Consider the following 23,603-nt stretch of genomic DNA (forward strand, 5'->3'; position numbering starts at 1 on the left):
AACACAGCCACTAGCTGCACTGCCTGAATGTAATATTTGGACACTGTAATAATATCCTGGCTAGTCCCCTTAACCATGCATAAGATATAATTAAGGATTCTTCCCCCAACTATTACTGATCTTTTTTCATTCACTTGGTTCCTATCATGCTTTTAATTTAAAGTAATTACTAAACACTTCCTTTCTTAACATAATTTTGTTTAATACTGTTGAAACCTAAAATTGATTAAGAATGTACAATATTGTTGGAAATTTCATTAAATCAATCTACTCATCTTTTCAGCATCAGACAAAAGAGGGAAAAACATAAAGCACATGCAGTGCAATATCATTCAGTAATATTTACAACCAGCAACACTAAACTGCACAATCCATATCAGAGTAACAAAGTAACTCTCAAAAACACAAAATTCACACAGAAAATTTCCTTAACACTCACAGAGCACTAGTACACTCCAGTTTATTTCATACAAAAAATATTATCCCATTTTAAAGTAATCAGAATTGTTTCATCAAACTGGTGGTACATAATACTGCACAGTATACATCATTGGATTACAGCTATTTTTCATTGTAAATTACTTTCTCTATTTCTGTTATTGCATCACGTTATTGTCTACTAATTATTAAATATAATAAAAAAATTTTCTTATCTCTCAGATCAACAGTAGGTACATTATGACCTTCAACTAAATCTCTGATGTAAACACATGCATTATTTTGCAAGTGAATGTACCATACTATAAATCAGAATACAATTTCCAAACTCTTACTTCTTCACCTTCTACTTCATATCAACTTTCAACAGAACATCATTTCAGCATCAATTTAATCACCTTAATTCTCAAAACACATAGAAAACTTACAACAGAAACATTCTCCAAATTGCAAAAATTAAAAATATTTTGATCATAGTACATATATAATTGAAATTAAAATCATTTGGTTCTTATTCATGGTTTTTCTAATGTCTGTCTTCTGTCATAGCACTCAAATTCAACCTACCTGATCTAAAAAACAATCTTCTCTCTATAGAGAACATTCTCATCAAAAACGTAACTGGAATGAAATAAAACTTCAAATTTTACGTGACTTGTCAGCCTAATCTACTACCTATTCGATACAAAATGCTTATCCTAGCTTCATTTTTTTAATAATAATTCTATACAGGTGCTGACAGCAAATAGTTAACGAGAAAGTCTAACATTAAGGCTTTCCCATACTGGCAAAACTATCCACAAATGTTTTATATTAATTTACCAAATGTATCCAAAATGAAACCTTTCCATGAAACCAAACAGTATAGAAACTCAGAAGACATTTGGTGATATTATTTCCCAAAAAATAATGATTATTCAAATTCCACTTCAGATCAGTGCAATGATTCCAAAATACATCCAAAAATTATTAGCCAAGCATAATAATGTTCCATGTTATCTTAAATGATACCTAACAATATTTTTTGTCCAAAACAGTGTGCTGTATATTCAGTTTTTAAAATCAGCATAATTTCGTCTAAACAATGACAAAATTATCACACAAAACACAGACCTGATAAGAATATATATCATTAAATAGGACATTACTTTATGTACAAAATCATTTTAGATAACATCAACACAACATGTTTCATTTCCTAGTATTTTTTATCCTACAACCTAGTTCAAGTCGTCAGCATTAAGCATAACTCAAGTAAAAGTATTTATCAAACACAATTGAACATAAATCCTAACATAGAGTATGCAGAAACATTGTATACTGAAAGAACTTTTATATGTATAAATTGTAATAACAAATAATTTGTGAACTGTCATGAAATTAAATCATAAATGTCAATTTCCAAAATACATATACAGAACTCTTTGGGTTTTCAGTAACAGATAGACTATTGTTACGCCTCTCTTGGTTTTCCAAGACACATTTCTTTGTTTGGAGGCTTTTTCACTCTTTGTAGAATTCACCTGGCTGCACTTTTTCTATTTTAAAGAAAAAACTGAACATAATTCTACAATCATTCCATAATCATGCATAACATTACTGGTATATCTTAATTCACTTTTTGTTTCAAGTCTACACAAATAAACGAAAATTATGTACCTTTATGTCATGAACAGATGTAATTTGCTTTCACATACTGCAAATATTCTCTCCTTCAGTGTAACTAAAAGATGAAGATTTTCATATGTTTTGTCAAATACAACTATTTTACATGAGTTAACATAATATATATCTTAAATCAGTATTCTTCTAACTCCCTGTTTTTGAATTACTGTCAAAATTTCTTTTAAGGCTTTTCCTGATTTGTTGTGCACAGTGCTGATAATTCTATCATTACACCTCTGACACTTGCTTTTAATTTTCGCTAGTTACTATTCTCATTCAAAAAGCAAGAAAGCTAGCTTCTTCATCAACATTGACTACTTCTTCACATTTTTACTTAAAATATTAACATTTTTCAAGGTAAAAACAATTTGTTTTTAACCATTAAATGGTTTATTTACACATTCCTCCCTGTTAATTATTTTACAAGCAACAATATTTTCAACACTAACTACATTGATAGGTTCAACTACTAAAATAGGTTGTGCTTCAGTCTCGTTTTTGGCCTCATCTTCAGATTCTTAACATAAACTTCTTCTTCTTTACTGGCTACTATTAATATTTCTCTTCCAAAAATTTTGTTTTGACCTTTTCCCTCAATACAGTAATTTAAAATTTTGACAAAATTTGCAAGTTTACTATATCGTCTTGAACACTAATTTCAATTTTGGTGCATTCTACTTCATGTAGTAGCTTGGAAACATTTATTCTGGGATTGTTCAACAGTGCCACATTTTGTTTTGGCCATTTAGTAATTTTTTCTAAATTTTTTATAACAGATACTTCAACTGTTGCTAGTATGCATTCTAAACCAGCTGTTACTGTATCTGTAATATCTTTAATACATTCGCATTTCATTAATTCTTGTTCTAGTTTCTTCTTAAACATGTTTATTGGCTTTTAAGTTTCACTCCAAAAATTACGAAAAAAGTAAAGTATTTGGCTATGCAGCAATCAGATGGTCACATACATTGCTGTCTCAGGTACAACCAGCAGATTAATTAATAATCATTGCTTTATTTTCCACCAGTAATGATTGTTGTACTTAGGCTTCAATCTAACAACAATTCTTTCAGTTGAGGAATAATTTCATTGGTCCACATTCCTTGTAAATTCACATCTACTTCTCCTTCTTGGTCTGAAAGACATAAATTTACTGCAGTGCCAAAATCTCAGAGCACCAACGTTATTATGGCCCTCTCCTGTGAAAAACAATTAAATGTTAGAAACTGACAAAGAAGAGAACTTTTTTAAACAATTCCTGCACTACTACAGTGCAACTATTATAAGCGAGAAGTAAGGCAGAATAATAGTAAAACACATAGGTACTCATTTCCTCTTAGCAATTTATCATTAATAAACATAGCTTGTCAAACAACTTGGCTCACTGAAACAATAAATTTCACATTTAGGAATATGATCGAATTTTATTGTTTAAATTTGATCACTGCTTGTTTCAGTTTCTTCCATCTGATGTTTTATTTTCTTCATTTTGTATTGCTCATAATATCACAATTTAGTCTTCGTACTGTTACAGTGAACATCTAACTCTGTACTTCTCCATACCATAACTACATATTAACCCCTGAAGAACAAAGATACACCCACGCACAGGACAAAATTCTTACAAAGTACCGATTCTTTTATTTTCATAGAAATTTATACATAGCTAATTAGTTATTTTCAAATATTTTCAGAATAATTTGCAAAAATGGTGATAATGGCAATAATTTCAACTTTAATTACAATTGAAAATTAAAATGGAAATACGAAAAAAATGTTTTCTGAAAAATAATTAAATTAATAATAGTTACTTTCGATGCATAGACCGAACATAATTTTTTATGTTTGAATATAAATGAAACAATACATTACCATTTGTTCATTCAAAAACCCAGATTTATGTAATTTCAGAAATTTTTTTATGTATCAGCTTCTCAGAATTTACCAGTAAGTAGAAAAGATAACAAAAACAGGACCACTGATCAGTTGCATTACAATTTGAAAGTGGAGTAACACATGGTGAACGAAGCAAGGAAGACGAAAGAAGCAGAATAGCACAGGCAAGGAAATTATTCGGAGTCAAAAGTTTCTTGTATGAAACATAGGCCTTTACTTGATACTGTGAATGGATAACAGGATGATGATGTGTAAGTTCGTTATGGACAGTAAGAAAAGCCAGAAGAGACCTGAAGCTTTTGAGACATGATGTTACACACGTACGTTGAAAATTGAGTGGGCTGACCAAACAACAAACGAAATGGTGCTCCGCAGAATCGGCGAGGAAGAAAACATGTGAAAACCTTTCAAGAGAAGGAAGGACAGGACGAGAGGACATGTGATTAGAAATTTGGGAATAACCTTCCATGATGCAAGAGGGATTGTAATATATCCAGCTAATAATTGACGACAGTGAAGATAAGTACTACTTGAGGATAAACAGATTATCACATGAGGAAATAGTGAAGAGCTGTATCAGATCAGTTGTAAGAGCGATGACTATACCACACACCACCAAATAGCACCCCTCCTCGTTGTTCTTCATATTTGTCCGCTGTGCCTTTCCACCAAGTAGTCTTCAAGAGCGCAAGCATCACAGTAGCGTCAAACACATGTCGCCATCAACAGAGAATAACTTGAATCAAGGCTAGTCTTAATTTAAGAGCTCCATCGCCATTTCTGTAGACAGAACTGTATTGCTCCCTATGACCACGCAGACAACACAGGGATCAACTTGTGTTGTGGTCGAGTTCCATAGTCCGTTGATATCTCCTCACTGCATATGACACTCTTCACATATCATAGCAGTATGCTCCATACAACACGAATAGTCACTGTTTGACAAACAAATTTCTCGGAGACTGATTACTGTAGCACATTAGAGCTCACCCTTCTAATATTAAAGCGTTTTGCAGTCGATGTGTCTCACTGATTATTCCTTAGAAATTCCCATCGCCTTTAACGACTCTTCACTAGATAAGAATATAGTAATCCTGTTGTTCCCAATAACACTAGAGAGAAAGCTAATAAATCTACATTTACATCATTTCTGTGCTGTCGCTGTTCCACACATATTCCGAGATTTATTAGGGTTATACTTTTTTGATGTCGAAATTTCTACCAATTTAAATTTTCTTGGCTAAAGATGTAAAAGCAGCTATTAAAACATACGAAATAAAAGTTCCTGCTAACGTTTGACACTGTGCATAATGCGCCGAATTTGTGATTTAGACTGACTAGAGTGTGTGCAGATATTTGTTGAAAAAATGCGGAAAGGTTTACTCCAGGCACACTTCTACTACAAAATATTGTTAACAGTTGATGAATAATGGCTGCACTTGAAGGATGACGGGAAGCGGCTAGAACCAATGAATTACAGACAAAAAATCCTTGTAACTGAAGACTAGACATGGTATCAAATTTTGCAGTAAAAAGCAATCTAGAGTGTGGTATTTAATTGCCATTCTGGTATGACATATTGAGACATGGATTACAGACATATCCAGCACGATGAAAAGTGCATCTTCTACATCTACATCTACATTGATACTCCGCAAGCCACCCAACGGTGTGTGGCGGAGGGCACTTTACGTGCCACTGTCATTACCTCCCTTTCCTGTTCCAGTCGCGTATGGTTCGCGGGAAGAACGACTGTCTGAAAGCCTCCGTGCACGCTCTAATCTCTCTAATTTTACATTCGTGATCTCCTCGGGAGGTATAAGTAGGGGGAAGCAATATATTCGATACCTCATCCAGAAACGCACCCTCTCGAAACCTGGCGAGCAAGCTACACCGCGATGCAGAGCGCCTGTCTTCAGAAACTGCCACTTGAGTTTATTAAAGATCTCCGTAACGCTATCACGGTTACCAAATAACCCTGTGACGAAACGCGCCGCTCTTCTTTGGATCTTCTCTATCTCCTCCGTCAGACCGATCTGGTACGGATCCCACACTGATGAGCAATACTCAAGTATAGGTCGAACGAGTGTTTTGTAAGCCACCTCCTTTGTTGATGGACTACATTTTCTAAGCACTCTCCCAATGAATCTCAACCTGGTACCCGCCTTACCAACAATTAATTTTATATGATCATTCCACTTCAAATCGTTCCGCACGCATACTCCCAGATATTTTACAGAAGTAACTGCTACCAGTGTTTGTTCCGCTATCATATAATCATACAGTAAAGGATCCTTCTTTCTATGTATTCGCAATACATTACATTTGTCTATGTTAAGGGTCAGTTGCCACTCCCTGCACCAAGTGCCCATCCGCTGCAGATCTTCTTGCATTTCGCTGCAATTTTCTAATGCTGCAACTTCTCTGTATACTACAGCATCATCCGCGAAAAGCCGCGTGGAACTTCCGACACTATCTACTAGGTCATTTATATATATTGTGAAAAGCAATGGTCCCATAACACTCCCCTGTGGCACGCCAGAGGTTACTTTAACATCTGTAGACGTCTCTCCATTGATAACAACATGCTGTGTTCTGTTTGCTAAAAACTCTTCAATCCAGCCACACAGCTGGTCTGATATTCCGTAGGCTCTTACTTTGTTTATCAGGCGACAGTGCGGAACTGTATCGAACGCCTTCCGGAAGTCAAGAAAAATAGCATCTACCTGGGAGCCTGTATCTAATATTTTCTGGGTCTCATGAACAAATAAGGTGAGTTGGGTCCCACACGATCGCTGTTTCCGGAATCCATGTTGATTCCTACATAGTAGATTCTGGGTTTCCAGAAATGACATGATACGCGAGCAAAAAACATGTTCTAAAATTCTACAACAGATCGACGTCAGAGATGTAGGTCTATAGTTTTGCGCATCTGCTCGACGACCCTTCTTGAAGACTGGGACTATCTGTGCTCTTTTCCAATCATTTGGAACCCTCCGTTCCTCTAGAGACTTGCGGTACACGGCTGTTAGAAGGGGGGCAAGTTCTTTCGCGTACTCTGTGTAGAATCGAATTGGTATCCCGTCAGGTCCAGTGGACTTTCCTCTGTTGAGTGATTCCAGTTGCTTTTCTTTTCCTTGGACACTTATTTCGATGTCAGCCATTTTTTCGTTTGTGCGAGGATTTAGAGAAGGAACTGCAGTGCGGTCTTCCTCTGTGAAACAGCTTTGGAAAAAGGTGTTTAGTATTTCAGCTTTACGCGTGTCATCCTCTGTTTCAATGCCATCATCATCCCGTAGTGTCTGGATATGCTGTTTCGAGCCACTTACTGATTTAACGTAAGACCAGAACTTCCTAGGATTTTCTGTCAAGTCGGTACATAGAATTTTACTTTCGAATTCAATGAACGCTTCACGCATAGCCCTCCTTACGCTAACTTTGACATCGTTTAGCTTCTGTTTGTCTGAGAGGTTTTGGCTGCGTTTAAACTTGGAGTGAAGGTCTCTGTGCTTTCGCAGTAGTTTCCTAACTTTGTTGTTGTACCACGGTGGGTTTTTCCCGTCCCTCACAGTTTTACTCGGCACGTACCTGTCTAAAACTCATTTTACGATTGCCTTGAACTTTTTCCATAAACACTCAACATTGTCAGTGTCGGAACAGAAATTTTCGTTTTGATCTGTTAGGTAGTCTGAAATCTGCCTTCTATTACTCTTGCTAAACAGATAAACCTTCCTCCCTTTTTTTATATTCCTATTAACTTCCATCTTAGATGTATGTATATATGTCTTCTCTCTTCCTCTTTTTCTGTCTATCTCATACTAACCTCTCTTTCTGTCCAACACCTCCTCCCCCACTTCTGTTGTTCATTGCCTATCTCCTCTTCCTTTTCAACCTTTCCGTCTCTTACCGTTCTGTCCCTCTATCTTTGTCCTTCTTCTCTCTCTCTCTGCGTGTGTCCACAATAGCACCGCTTCTTGAAAAAGTAATGTAAATTACTTAATCGATAGTGACTACAATGGAGGCACTATACGTGCTCAGAGAATTGAATTACTGGTATCTCTGTATCGTAGTATACAATGATTTCATTGTCTTCTCTCTCTTCTTCTTCTTTGTTATCCGTGCCTGGTTGGTTCTGATGTTGCATTTCGATTACGGTCTGTAAAGAATTATTTCTACTATATGTAGTGTATTTTGAATTTCTGCTAAATATATATATTAGTATTTAATGCAGTATATGTTTTTGTTAGTAGCAAGAAATTACCTTCTCTGTCCCTTTTATTTAATTAATTACATAGCAATTAAATGTTACCCTGGCCATTTGTAATTACATTGTTGAAGCGACGCCATTGCTGTTAAAATTGATAAAATTTCTTCATAGCTATTTAATTCTGAAAATATCGAAAGGATTTATGGCCAGAAATATCCTGCATATTCTAACGTCTTACTCACGATGGATGAAAAGAATTATCTTTCTTTAACGTAATGCAATTAGCAAATTTAATATAATATTCAAACAATTATTTTTCTCTGTGACGCTTGATGCTCCAGTATAGCCGCCTACGTGCAATGGCAGTGTACGCACTTAAAATAATTTCTTTCAATAAAACTGTACCTTTGGCCTAAAATGAAATGGAAATTATTATGAGACGCCGTTTTACATTTACTGAGATTAAATAGCGGCTCCATTGTAGTCACCCACACATAAAGTAATTTTCATTACTTTTTTCAAGAAGTGATGCTATACTATGTCCTTTCCCCCTGCCTCTCCCCTTGTCCATCTCCTCCTCCCCAATCCCATCTTCTTCTCCCCTTGTCTCCCCCATATCTTCTCTCCTCTCTCACTGTCCATCTCCTGCCCACCCTCTTACTGTCCATCTCCTTCCGCCCACATCTCTCTTTTCATATCGTCTTGGCCCCTCTCCCTATGCTTCCCCTCCTGGCCCCCTCTCCCTGTCCATCACCATCTGTCCCTATTTATCTCCTACTGGCCCCTATCAATCTCCGCCTCCCGCTCTCTCTGTCCATCCTCTGCTGGCCCCTTTCTCCTTATACATCTCATCCTCCCCCTCTCTGTGTCCATCTCTTCCTCTATTCATGTCAATTTTCCCCATCCAGTCTCTGTATTTTCCATTATTTTAGAGATGGTTGCAGGACTCAGCTGTTAGATACAAGATGTCAACTTAAATACCTTTCAGTGATTTAGTTTCCAGACTTACTTTATTTGGCAAACAGCGTTTTACTACGCCATCTTCAGGCCCCTGAAGGACATGAAAGATTCTACCTCGGTTCTTATCAGTTGGTAGATGATCGCTATAGCAACCAGAAATCTACTAATACTAGTATTGCTGGCCCCTGTTTTGATCAGGACCAAAGTAGAATCTTCCTACACATCAGTCATGGGTCTGAAGATGGCGTAGTTAAATGCTGAAACAAATAGCCAAATAAATTCAGTTTGAGAACAAGACAGCTGAAAGGTATTTAATGCGACATTCCCCCATCCATGTCCATTTGCATATGTAGCTCCTGCAAGACAGGTCGCTAAAGCAGGTCGATACTATCACCAGAACATGCCTGTCGTTCAAGACAGGAATTGATAATGATTTGTTCGTCCCTGACATGTAGGCTGCCTGCAAAGTATTGTTAAGGCAGGATGATACTATTTCTTCACAACACACCTGTTGTACAGGATAATCTGTATGATGATTTGTCGATATATCATTTAGTATTGAACTATGTGACTATAAACCCCACAGTGCTCATACACATGAAGTTTACTGATTGTGTGCAAAATTTTGCTGAAATAGATCCAGAGGTTTTGAAGGAGATATCAGACATACATACATACATATGGTCACCTGTCTCTTTCTCTCTCACTCTCTCCCTTGCTCTCCCTTTCTCTCTCTCTCTCTCTCCAGTTTATGTGTATGCTAACTTATTGATTGGTTTGTCTTCAAGACGTGCAATGACAAGCAGTTATCATTACTACCTTTTGATAAAAAATTAAGTAAATTCCCTCTACTGATAATTTGATATTTTTTAGAGTAGAAACCTAAGTGTAAATCTGTCCACAGTACAATTCTTCTGTATTTAAGGTATTCCCATTAGCTGATAACCTCTCAATAGATCTTTGAACATCATTGCTTTCCGTTTTTCGTGTGACTGTGTGTCTACAAGGAGTGATTCAATTCATGTATCATACGTTTCATACCTACAGACTTCAGAAAGTAAGTTACCCATGTCGTACCATACTAAAATCACTGCGCAAGAAGAGTGATCGATTGTCTGAAGAGACTACATATTTTGGGTTTCCTGCAGACACAGTTCTGCTGCAGTTCGAATTAACAAGTGTATCACATTGTGCAAGTGAAATGGGGCGGCAACCAGAACTGCACTCCAGAGTTGATGTATAAGGCACATTACGTTTCTTGTGGGCAAAACGTCTTAATTGGCTCTGAGCACTATGGGACTTAACTTCTGAGGTCACCAGTCCCCTAAAACTTAGAACTTATTAAACCTAACTAAATTAAGGACATCACACACATTCATGCCCGAGGCAGGATTCGAACCTGCGACCGTAGCGGTCGCGCGGTTCCAGACTGTAGCACCAAGAACCGCTAGGCCATCCAGGCCGGAAAACGTCTTAATTGCTCACAGATTCACTGTGGAATTCTGCCAGTATACGGACCAAAAGCAATTAGTGACATGGTGCCAACAATTTGACCAAGGCCGCACATTGGTAATACAATCCAGATCTTGCAGCGCATAATTTCCTTCTTTTCATCAAACTGAAAGACTATCTGGGAGGAAAGATATATTCCAACGATAAGGACGTTTACACAGTGGTTCTCGAATCGCTTCGTGACCAAGGAGCGGATTTCTATAGTCTAGGTTCCAGTTGTCACCCAATTTCACTTGCGCACTGTAGTGAACTTGTAATCCGAACTGCAGCAGAATTGCATCTGCAGGAACCCCGGAGCATATACTCTCCTCTAACAGTGTGCCACCCTTGTTATGCAAAGTTCGGACCATTGTTTTTTTTACATACTTTGTGTCAATGAAGAAAAATAGAGTCATTTATGACTCTGATGTGTAGTGCAGCATTAAATAAAAATTACTTGGCCTACTATGACAACGTGCAACTTACCTTTCAAGTCTTTTCGCACCAGCATAGACAATCTTTCTAAGCACTTGCGAAGTAGAGTGATATATTTCTCTTTGTTGTACTCTCCACTCCGAAAGAAGCTTACAGCACAGCATGTTAATATATCAATAAAAGTTAAGGAAAAGTCCAGATATTATGTTGTCACTATTGTAATACCGTAATTCTAGGTTTGGTACGCTGCTGTGACGCAGTGTTTTTTCTCGCTTTCTATGTCATTCGGTACACTGGTGATGCTAGCGTCATACAACAACTTCAAGCATAATATATACAGGTAAAAACAATATCGTACAGGTCACACTTACTTATTATACACTAGCATTAAGCTATTAATAATAGAAAACTTTTTTCAGGGATGCTATGATAGTGACGCTGCTGGATACGTTCACCAGCCTACTGGCTGGTTTCACTATCTTCTCCATCCTAGGAAATCTTGCATATGAAATGGGTGTGGACGACATTTCTGGAGTTGTAAGAAGCGGAACTGGCTTAGCATTCATTTCATATCCTGATGCAATAGCTAAATTTGATGCAGTTCCTCAGGTAATATGATACTGTTATAAGTTTGCCAAGTAAAATAGACGATTACTGAAGCGATATATCTCATAAGATAGAAAGATGTATAGTTATCTCGTTGGTCTCAAAGTAATTTGCATGTCGAAACTAATTTAGTTACGAACAGACGTTAATCTAGACATGAAGTTCACTTCAATGACTTGCAGAAGAAATACTGGCGCGTTGCGTCCTATCGCCCACTTACCTAATGCCGAAAGTTTAAGACCAGATCCCTGGTAAATCTTGTCTTCTTTAAATTAATGATCGTTGCCGGAAAATTGTGAAAAATAAAATAAAATAAATTTTAAGATGCCGGCATGTTATTTGATCCACTCATTTGAAGTCGGTTCTTGCGTTACTTTGCAGTGTGTACCATTTTATTGAAAACAAAATTTCAGCAAAGACCCATTATCTTTCTGGGACCAATATATTTTACTTTGTATTTTCACTTTTTTTCGTCAAACTTCTATTGCTTTTATTTATTTATTCATTCGGTCTGTCATCTTGAGTACTTATTTACACACAATGTTTTTTAAAAGAATACATTGTAGAAAGCAGTCTTCGCAAATCAGTTTTGTGGTTCCTTGAACAGCTTCATACATTATATAATTTTCTTTCCTGGTGGATAATTATTGTAACTTAACTTTTTATTTTAAATTTAGCTATGAAAATATCACACTTCACGTTATCAATGATAAATATATAGTGGCTGCTTCTTTATCAAGTCAGGCCTTGCACTTAGGAGACATTTTCTTAAAAGGCTGTTAACTTGTGAGGTAATATATGAACTATTAAACGATTAATTTAACTGGTTTGATATGTGACAGTTCTTTTTACAACTTTCCATAATTTTATGGGTTGTTGAGAACATATTCCAGTCTTGAATGAAACTTTACCAGTGTTAGTGAAGTTTAATCGCTTGACGTTATCCCTTCGCTTCTGTTTTATGTTTATCCTACATCTTGACCTTTCTCTCGCAGTTAAAGATTGCGCATGAATTTTAGAAGTTATTTGCCTCTTCTGTCTCATCTATATTTCTAAGCCTCAATGTTGTTCCACAAAATCGGAGCCCAGAATATTTACCATTGATTTTTTGTGTTTATTCGTGTGCTACATTCCGGAGTGCAGTCGTGTATAGAAATTTAAAATGCGGGAATTCTTTTCTAAGATGGTATGATTGTTACCAAGGTTATTCCGCAATTTCCAGTTGCGCATTTAGCTTCTGTGTTTCGCTTAACCGAATCTGGATCCATTTTCAGTCTCTTTGTACACTGCTGTGGAGAGAATAAGGGCGAAATTATCTTCCACATGATGTATCACTGCCAAGTAACATAGATTGACGAAACGTGGACCATACATACAAAGAAATGGTGCAATATAGTACAGAAAGGAACTGAAACAAATACGTAATGAGACGAACAGAAATGACACTTTATTCAAAGATTATAATTTACATAGAAGTCCCTGCGATTTATGATGGTCCACTGGAAAGTGCAAAAGGCGGAACATGATTCTTAATTGAATGTGTGATCACTACGGCAATACATGCTCTGCATCGTGCTCCCGTGCTGGCCACAAGGCTGGTAAGGAGCTGTTGTGATAAGGCATTCCACGCCATTCCACGGCGGTTGATAACTGCTGGATGGTCGTTGGTGCACATGCACATGCTGAAAAACACATACCACACGTTCCTAATTCGATTTAAGTCGGGGAACGGGCAGGCCAGTCTGTTCGATCAACAGCTCCTCCACCTGCGCAGTTCGATGCAATAGAGCATTTCCATCTATTAAAATGAAGTCAGGATCGAATACACCACTGGAACGACGCATATGTGGAAGGAGTGCAGGGACACAGGAGTGTTGACGATGAATGTACTGTGTTCAGGAGGTCAGCGCGCCCATGCAACATTACGCCTCTCCACACCATAATACCTGGACCACCAAAACGGACGTGTTTGACATTCTGCCTGTGTCAGTTATGTGTTCCAACCTCTCGACATATGAGGCAACATAATGTACTCAAGAACATTGTTCAACATTATTGCTTTGATGGTCTAGGTGTTATGACGAAGGAAGGTTTAACGATGCATGGGCGTACCGACTGCCAACCTGGTCCCTAGCATGAAAGCATTCTGCAAAGCATGCACTGCCGTCTGTGGTGATCACATACCCGATTAAGGACCATCTCCCACCTTTTGTACTGTCCAGGACACCGTCATAAATCGCGGTCTCTTCAGTGTAAATAATCATCTTTGAACACCAGTGTCATTTCTATGCGTCTTATTGCATTTTTTCAGTTAACTTCTGTACTGTACTATAGCAGATATTACTACATATGGTCCCAGTTTCATCGAACCATGTTACTTGGCAGTGACGTATCATGTGAAAGCTACTTTCGTCGTTAAGTCTTGCACACCATTGTGAGTGCAACATGGCCGTGACCGCAGCTGCACAGAATTTTGTAGACGTTTACTTCGTAGAAATTAGCAGTTTAATTACTGTCATCGGCTTGTTCGTAGTTATCATCTAGCATTTATCCAGAAGTTTCCGAGTCCGGGTCATGACCGTTTATATGTGTGATGACAAAGCTTCTGCAGTAGTCTGAAGTGACAAAAGTCACGGGTACTTCCTAATACCGTATAGGACCTCCTTTCGCAAGACACAGTGCTGCAGTTCGACCTGACACGGGCTCAACAAGTAGTTTAAAGTCCCCTGCAGAAATACTGAGCCACGTTGCCTCTATAGCCATCAATAACGGCGAATATGTTGCCGGTGCAAGATGTACTGCACGAACTTACCTCTCTATTATGTCCCATTCATGTTCGCTGGGATTCATGCTGGGAGGTCTAGGTAGCCAAATCATTTGCTCGAATTGTCCAGAGTGTTCTTAAAACCAATCGCGAGCAATTGCGCTCCGGTGAAACGCAATCGTTTTTTGGGAACATGAAGGCCATGACTGGCTGCAAATGGTCTCCAAGTTAACAAACATGACCATTTATAGTCAATGGGCGGTTTAATTGGACCAGAGGACCCAGTACATTCCACTTAACCACAACCCACATCTTTATGGTGAAACCTCCAGCATGCTCACTGCCTTGCTGACAACTTGGGTCCATGTCTTCGCTGCGTTTGCGAACACCTTCTAACATACAGGCCTCCCCACCAAGAGGAGTATGCTGTGTGACATCATTTCCGGTAGGCCGCTTGAGGGCGAATAGAATCTGCTACAGCGCTGGATTTAATAGCCGTACAAGCAAAGCAACTGAAACCACCGATTGAACGCGCTGTTCATTTCATTTAATATATGAAGGTAGTGAAGGGAGACGAAAATTTAATAGGCATTGGTGACTGGAATTCGTCAGTAGGAAAAGGGAGAGAAGGAAACATAGTAGGTGAATATGGATTGGGGGGAAGAAATGAAAGACGAAGCCGCCTTGTAGAATTTTGCACAGAGCATAACTTAATCATAGCTAACACTTGGTTCAAGAATCATAAAAGAAGGTTGTATACCTGGAAGAATCCTGGAGATACTAAAAGGTATCAGATAGATTATATAATGGTAAGACAGAGATTTAGGAACCAGGTTTTAAATTGTAAGACATTTCCAGGGGCAGATGTGGATTCTGACCACAATCTATTGGTTATGAACTGCAGATTGAAACTGAAGAAACTGCAAAAAGGTGGGAATCTAAGGAGATGGGACCTGGATAAACTGAAAGAACCAGAGGTTGTAGAGAGTTTCAGGGAGAGCATAAGGGAACAATTGACAGGAATGGGGGAAAGAAATACAGTAGAAGAAGTATGGGTAGCTGAGAGATGAAGTAGTGAAGGCATCAGACGATCAAGTAGGTAAAAAGGCGAGGGCTAATAGAAATCCTTGGGTAACAGAAGAAATATTGAATTTAATTGATGAAAGGAGAAAATATAAAAATGCAGTAAATGAAGCAGGCAAAAAGGAATACAAACGTCTCAAAAATGAGATCGACAGGAAGTGCAAAATGGCTAAGCAGGGATGGCTAGAGGACAAATGTAAGGATGTAGAGGCTTGTCTCACTAGGGGTAAGATAGATACTGTCTACAGGAAAATTAAAGAGACCTTTGGAGAGAAGAGAACCACTTGTATGAATATCAAAAGCTCAGATGGCAACCCAGTTCTAAGCAAAGAAGGAAAGGCAGAAAGGTGGAAGGAGTATGTAGAGGGTTTATACAATGGCGATGTACTTGAGGACAATATTATGGAAATGGAAGAGGATGTAGATGAAGACGAAATGGGAGACAAGATACTGCGTGAAGAGTTTGACGGAGCACTGAAAGACCTGAATCGAAACAAGGCCCTGGGAGTAGACAACATTCCATTAGAACTACTGATGGCCTTGGGAGAGCCAGTCATGACAAAACTCTACCATCTGGTGAGCAAGATGTATGAGACAGGCGAAATACCCTCAGACTTCAAGAAGAATATAATAATTGCAATCCCAAAGAAAGCAGGTGTTGACAGATGTGAAAATTACCGAACTATCAGTTTAATAAGTCACAGCTGCAAAATACTACCGCGAATTCTTTACAGACGAATGGAAAAACTGGTAGAAGCGGACCTCGGGGAAGATCAGTTTGGATTCCGTAGAAATGTTGGAACACGTGAGGCAATACTAACCTTACGGCTTATCTTAGAAGAAAGATTAAGAAAAGGCAAACCTACGTTTCTAGCATTTGTAGACTTAGAGAGAGCTTTTGACAATGTTAACTGGAATACTCTCTTTCAAATTCTGAAGGTGGCAGGTATAAAATACAGGGAACGAAAGGCTATTTACAATATGTACAGAAACCAGGTGGCAGTTATAAGAGTCGAGGGGCATGAAAGGGAAGCAGTGGTTGGGAAAGGAGTGAGACAGGGTGTAGCCTCTCCCCGATGTTATTCAATCTGTATATTGAGCAAGCAGTAAAGGAAACAAAAGACAAATTCGGAGTAGGTATTAAAATTCATGGAGAAGAAATAAAAACTTTGAGGTTCGCCGATGTCATTGTAATTCTGTCAGAGACAGCAAAGGACTTGGAAGAGCAGTTGAACGGAATGGACAGTGTCTTGAAAGGAGGATATAAGATGAACATCAACAAAAGCAAAATGAGGATAATGGAATGTAGTCAAATTAAATCGGGAGATGCTGAGGAAATTAGATTAGGAAATGAGACACTTAAAGTAGTAAAGGAGTTTTGCTATTTGGGGAGCAAAATAACTGATGATGGTCGAAGTAGAGAGGATATAAAATGTAGACTGGCAATGGTAAGGAAAGCGTTTCTGAAGAAGAGAAATTTGTTAACATCGAGTATAGATTTAAGTGTCAGGAAGTCGTTTCTGAAAGTATTTGTATGGAGTGTAGCCATGTATGGAAGTGAAACATGGACGATAACTAGTTTGGACAAGAAGAGAATAGAAGCTTTCGAAATGTGGTGCTACAGAAGAATGCTGAAGGTAAGGTGGGTAGATCACGTAACTAATGGGGAGGTATTGAATAGGATTGGGGAGGAGAGAAGTTTGTGGCACAATTTGACTAGAAGAAGGGATCTGTTGGTAGGACAGGTTTTGAGGCATCAAGGGATCACAAATTTAGCATTGAAGGGCAGCATGGAGGCTAAAAATCGTAGAGGGAGACCAAGAGATGAATACACTAAGCAGATTCAGAAGGATGTAGGTTGCAGTAGGTACTGGGAGATGAAGAAGCTTGCACAGGATAGAGTAGCATGGAGAGCTGCATCAAACCAGTCTCAAGACTGAAGACCACAACAACAACATGAAGCACTGCAACAAAAAGAAGCGGCGTTTACAAAGAAATATCCGGTGAAAAATCTGCACTCTGTAGTAATGTAGTTAATTTCTGTAGAATTATCTGTATTAGCAATTCGGAATGAAGTATATATGTTGACCAACCTACCCAGTAAACAAAACTTTGGTTACCGTTTACGTTGATTTCAAAACATACTGTTTGATCATGAAACTTGATTTACAGAAATAAATCAGTTTTTAATTCTGTTGTTTCGATGTAACCATTTGAAATGGCGTTTCATGAGTGGTATGTAATAAGGTCAAATATGTGTCATTGGATAACCCAAACGTATGATCAGGACAATGTTTCCATATATCCAGGCATGATAAAAATCAGTCTACATATCTGATATTTTCATCACTTGTGCTGGAGAGTGGTTTCTAAAGTGAATGCTCGAAACGAATATTTCTATCAGCTGAGATAACTTTTAAAATGTTCCACCATGTATAAATCAATTTAATTACTTTAGCAGTGCTCTCAACACTTTCAATAAGATGATATTCCCCCAAGGCTAACAAACCTTGGCCAGTCATCTTATTGAAAACATTAAGCACAAGTTTGATTTTTTGTCACAGCAGATTGCTTGGATGAAGAGACTTTAAATTAAGTTTGTTGGAAAATTTTATTGCCTGTTTACATTCTGCGTCATGTACCTCTTTAACTGCAGAGAGCCATAAGCAGCAGCATACTTTCTGAAACTATTTAAAACTTGAGGTATTTTATTGTTTTATCAGGATCATTTTTTTTGATCCAATTGTTTCTGACACATTTTAATGTGTGAACAAAATCTAAAATATAAAAAAGTGCTAAAGGTGCTTAAGTAGCATCTCAAGGTTGTTTGTAAACAATTGACAGTTGAGGGGGGGGGGGCAAAGAATGACATTTCCCGTCTGTTAAGAGAATCTTTGTCCTAACAACACAGACTACCTCAAAACCTGTTGCATCTAGCCCAGAAACTATTTTCTTAGTTAGAGTGAAGAGTTCTTCACCATTTATGTTTCTCATTGGAAGGATGTTAACTACATCTTTCTACGAAGAAATCAAACTTTGTGTCATAAAAATCTGAGCACTAGTTGCCACACTTTTCGAACTGAATGCAGCACCCTAGATTGTGCCTCCCGTGAAGTCTAAATAAGGCTTCAAGTGAATTTTATCGACCATTAGTGAAACAACATGAATTCACAAAGAAACTGAACATCTGTTTTGTGTGCAACAGAAAATTGTCACCTAGCTGCTCAGCTGCTGGGTTTATTTGAAAATGTGGACAAATCTTATACAGTGTATTAGTATGGGTTAGCACAATATAGTGTTTACTTCTTATGAACTTGTAAGCATGTGGTGATATTGAAAATAAAATATTACAAAATATAATACAATCTGACAAGTATCGTAATGGTTCTTTTGGACAACTATTAAATTCACTTGCTCACATAAAAATTAATTTTTCTGCTTTCAGTCTCATCAAAAGAATTTGCCTTATTTTTCAAATAATTGGTTATGAATAGAAAGTGGTTCTCTCTGGTGAAGTTTTCCAAGTTATCAACAACGTCAGTTAAGTGATTCAATTTGTTAATAGTAATAGGAATTTCCTTGTACCAAGATTTGTGATTATACTTTTACCAACATACAACTGCATAATCCGATCAGCATACACTAGAACAGAACACAAAAGTGTAGGAATATCTGTTGTTTCTATTAGAATAAAACTAACGCCCCTTCCTAATTTTATAATATGCCAATATTTGGGCAGCTTGATCCCCTCTAAGCTCTTAAGGAGCCATTAAAGACCACAAAACATCTTTCCTATTCATACCGGGAATGAATTGCTACACTGGCTGCAATAGTTGTTTCTAAGTTTCTGTTCTCCAGACACTCCCGTCTCTCATCTACATTTTCCATTAGACAAGAAGCTGACGAAAGGTACTTCGGACAGTTAGGCAGAATCCATGATATGGCTCCCAGTTGAAGGCGAGGTTTCGGAAGAGGCACAGAACATTTCTTCCCTGTGGAATTGTCGAAATAATCAGTATGTCTCCGAATGAAGAGGTGCTTGCAGACTTTGGAATAACGAGAGCAATTTTTATTAGCTACATATGATAACGTACAAGGGAAATGATGCCAATAAGTACTAACGGAAACTTCTACATCTACATCTACATCTACATGACTACTCTGCAATTCACATTTAAGTGCTTGGCAGAGGGTTTATCGAACCACAATCATACTATCTCTCTACCATTCCACTCCCGAACAGCGCGCGGGAAAAACGAACACCTAAACCTTTCTGTTCGAGCTCTGATTTCTCTTATTTTATTTTGATGATCATTCCTACCTATGTAGGTTGGGCTCAACAAAATATTTGCGCATTCGGAAGAGAAAGTTGGTGACTGAAATTTCGTAAATAGATCTCGCCGCACCGAAAAACGTCTTTGCTTTAATGACTTCCATCACAGCTCGCGTATCATATCTGCCACACTCTCTCCCCTATTACGCGATAATACAAAACGAGCTGCCCTTTTTTGCACCCTTTCGATGTCCTCCGTCAATCCCACCTGGTAAGGATCTCACACCGCGCAGCAATATTCTAAAATGGTTCAAATGGCTCTGAGCACTATGGGACTCAACTGCTGAGGTCATTAGTCCCCTAGAACTTAGAACTAGTTAAACCTAACTAACCTAAGGACATCACACACATCCATGCCCGAGGCAGGATTCGAACCTGCGACCGTAGCGAGCAATATTCTAACAGAGGACGAACGAGTGTAGTGTAAGCTGTCTCTTTAGTGGACTTGTTGCATCTTCCTGCCAATGAAACGCAACCATTGGCTCGCCTTCTCCACAATATCATCTATGTGGTCTTTCCAACTGAAGTTGTTCGTAATTTTAACACCCAGGGGATTAGTGTCGGTTGCCTTAAGAATAAATCGATTAAAACTGACTCAGTATTTTATGTTATAATGCTAAAAATATTTCTGAGTAAGTAAAGCACAGTTTGCCAGTGATTCGATGCTGTATACAATGTACTTGCTCTGCTATAGAAAGATATCAGGCCAGCCGAAATCACGTTGTTACTGAGCACCTGGACATCATGCTAACTTAAACGCAATGTAAGTTGCTCATGCTCTCTATATTAAAGCACCCACTCCCTGAGAGAATCTAACTGAACTGTAAAGATGCTGAGCTTACCTTCGAATTCTGTGTAACCTGAAAATTTTCACTTTGTAGTGCAGATACCCATTTCTGCAGCAGATCTGTTTTGCGCTATAGCTTACAGGAACGGCACAATTTCTTTGTAAATGATAAAGTTCGGCGCAACTTCTTTCTGAATGACACACAGATTGGTAGTTGAGAGCTAAGTCGTGTGATTTTGTTATGCTTTCACGAAAGAAGTTCACGCTTTAGCGCTGATGCTGGTTTACAATGACAGTCTAGCGGCGATTACGTCACAGTTACGCCTTGAGGCCTGAGTATCAGAAGGTGTTGGGTGTGCATCACACTCTGACCCTGTCGATTCAGCTCTTACCAACTGAAATCGGAATTCATCTGACCAGTCCAAAGTTTTCCAGTCGTCTAGGATCCAACCAGCATGGTCACGAGCTGACGAGAGGCGGTGCAGGCGATGTCGTGCCGGTAGCAAAGGCACTCGCGTCGGTCGTCTGCTGCCATCGCCAATTAACGCTAGATTTCGCCGCACTGTCTTAACGGATACATTCGTCGTACGCAGTGTTGCTTGTCTTTTAGCGCTGACAACTCTGCGCAAACGCCGCTGTTCCCAGTCGTTAATACAAGGGCTTGAGTCACTGCGTTGCCCGTGGTGAGAGGCAATGTCTGAAATTTGGTATTCTCGGCAAATTCTTGACACTGCGGCTCTCGGAATATTGAATTCCCTAACCGTTTAAAAAATGGACTGTCCCATGAGTCTAGATCCAACTACCTTTCCGCGTTCGAGGTCTGTTAATTTCCGCCATGTGGCCATAATCACATTGGAAATCTTTTCACGTGAACCACCTGAGTACAAATGATAGCTCCGCCATTGCACTGTCCTTTTATGCCGTGTGTACGTGATACTACAGCAGTCTGTGTGCAGACATAACGCTGGCCCATGACTTTTGTCACGTCAGTATATGTTATCTTCTAGCAAGAAATCTCAAGTTTTTGTATAAACTTCGCCATTTGTTAACTAAATGTTATTTTCTTTTCAGCTGTTTGCTGTTCTGTTCTTTTTTATGTTGTTTGTGCTGGGAATTGGATCTGTCGCATCAATGGCGAACTGCATTATCACAATTATCTGTGATCAGGTCCCGTCCCTAAAGTACTGGGCAGTTGCCATCACATTAGCAGTTGTCGGCTTCTTGATTGGATTGGTTTATATCACACCCGTGAGTAAAACTACAAAATAAAAGGTGAACGAATGTGCTCGCTTTAAAGAATGAAGTTTCGAAACAGGTTTCCTGTAAAATATTAACTTTGTCATTTTTAATATTGCCAGGGTGGACAATGGATTCTAAATCTGGTTGACCATTACGGAGTGACGTTAGTGGTGTACGTTCTCGCAACGATGGAACTAGTTGCCATTTGTTGGATTTATGGTAAATATGTGACGACTCAAGAAGCTGAGTAAAACATCCAGCAAGAGTCGACAGAGCACTAATATACTTGTACGATTTCAGGAGTTGACAGAATTTGTCAGGACATCTATTTTATGCTTGGAAGGAAGACCGGAATTTATTGGAGGCTTTGTTGGGGATTCATTACTCCAATCTTCCTGATGGTTGTGCTAATATATTCCTTAGTCACAAACACGTTAACTACCTATGGAGGCAAACTGTATCCTGATAGTGCTTATGGTAAGTGAGTTACTTTTGACAAATATCCTTACATGAATGAAAAAATGTGGATTTCCTACGAACTAAGAAGCTTTCTATTAGTTCAAATAAATGTTAATATAAGGCCGAAACGGTTTTATTCTGTAGAACGGAAATGACACTACGAAAGAGTTGTTGAGCATTGATCATCAGTATTAATTAGAAAAATGCTACAGAAAGAGGAATTTTACGACCTACACCGGCTAGGTAACTGTATGCGGGGGACAAACAAAACAACGTAGTATGAATTAACCAATTACACTGAGCTGGGTGAGAGCATTTATCGATATCTGCCGTACCAGCGTAATGTCTTTGATCCATTGCCTGGCAACTGCGGTTCGGGCGTCCTGCGTTGGGGCAGCGACGAAATGCCTTGCGAAGGTAAAGGCTCGTGCTTGAGCTTCGGGTAAGCAAGTTGGTTGAGAAACGACTGCAGTAATGCGACTTGTGGATGACATTTGGGTGGTGGCTCCATATAATGGCCAAGGTTCTGGCTTCGGCAGCTGTATCCGCTTGGAATATCGACACAGTCCATTGTATCAGACCGTGGTAGCGAGGCGGACGTGTTGACCGTTAACGGTGCAGCCCCGCTGCTGCAAGTGTTTGCTTCGTGCTTGTGCAGCGGCGAGTTGCGGGTTGCAGTCCGAGCCCTTGAATATGCTGTCTTACCTGGTGGACAGGGGGGTTGTGACGGGTTTAATTTCATCCGAGAACAACATCGGAACTGCGGTGAGCATCTGCTTTACACCAATCTGCAGCCGGGTTGTAAAATTTTAGAAACCCTTGTGTTGTGCCGTAAAAAGTTCTACCGTCCGGGTTATCGAACCACATTTCCCTGTAATGTTGTGCGGTGACGACCGGCTGCGGCGAATGGGTCGAGCTCTGTTCCTTTAATAAGGAAGCGTGTTAAGTTTTGCCCTTGTTAAGTTTAGCTCTGTCCTTTTAATAAGCAATGAGTTCTTTACCGTTGAATTTTAGTAAAGTTCTGTCTCACGTTTCACAGGGGGTTGCCTTGTCATTGTACACACTATAGACTAACGAGCAACCGCTGTATGTACGTAATTAATTTTATTTTGGTGTTTACATTGTGTATTCATTTTCGTGAAACTGATGGTACTGACAGAACTACAGCTCACCTTTACTATTACTTGGCTTTCGAATTGTTCTTTGCCACTTCGACGTTAACTAGTATTAATATTTGATT

General features: G+C 38.7%; 1 protein-coding gene across 1 annotated transcript in view; it reads left to right on the forward strand.

Moving 5' to 3' along the window:
• LOC126456381 (sodium-dependent nutrient amino acid transporter 1-like) overlaps positions 1-23,603 on the forward strand; it is a 111,173-nt gene that overhangs the window by 48,411 nt on the left and 39,159 nt on the right. The window contains exons 7-11 of the mRNA XM_050092135.1: positions 11,329-11,432; positions 11,512-11,701; positions 21,737-21,913; positions 22,024-22,123; positions 22,205-22,381. Coding sequence (XP_049948092.1) covers positions 11,329-11,432; positions 11,512-11,701; positions 21,737-21,913; positions 22,024-22,123; positions 22,205-22,381 — 748 coding nt within the window. The remainder of the gene's footprint in view (positions 1-11,328; positions 11,433-11,511; positions 11,702-21,736; positions 21,914-22,023; positions 22,124-22,204; positions 22,382-23,603) is intronic.

This window comes from Schistocerca serialis, chromosome 2 (genome assembly GCF_023864345.2).
Source record: "Schistocerca serialis cubense isolate TAMUIC-IGC-003099 chromosome 2, iqSchSeri2.2, whole genome shotgun sequence".
In the NCBI taxonomy this organism is placed as follows: Eukaryota; Metazoa; Arthropoda; class Insecta; order Orthoptera; family Acrididae; genus Schistocerca; species Schistocerca serialis.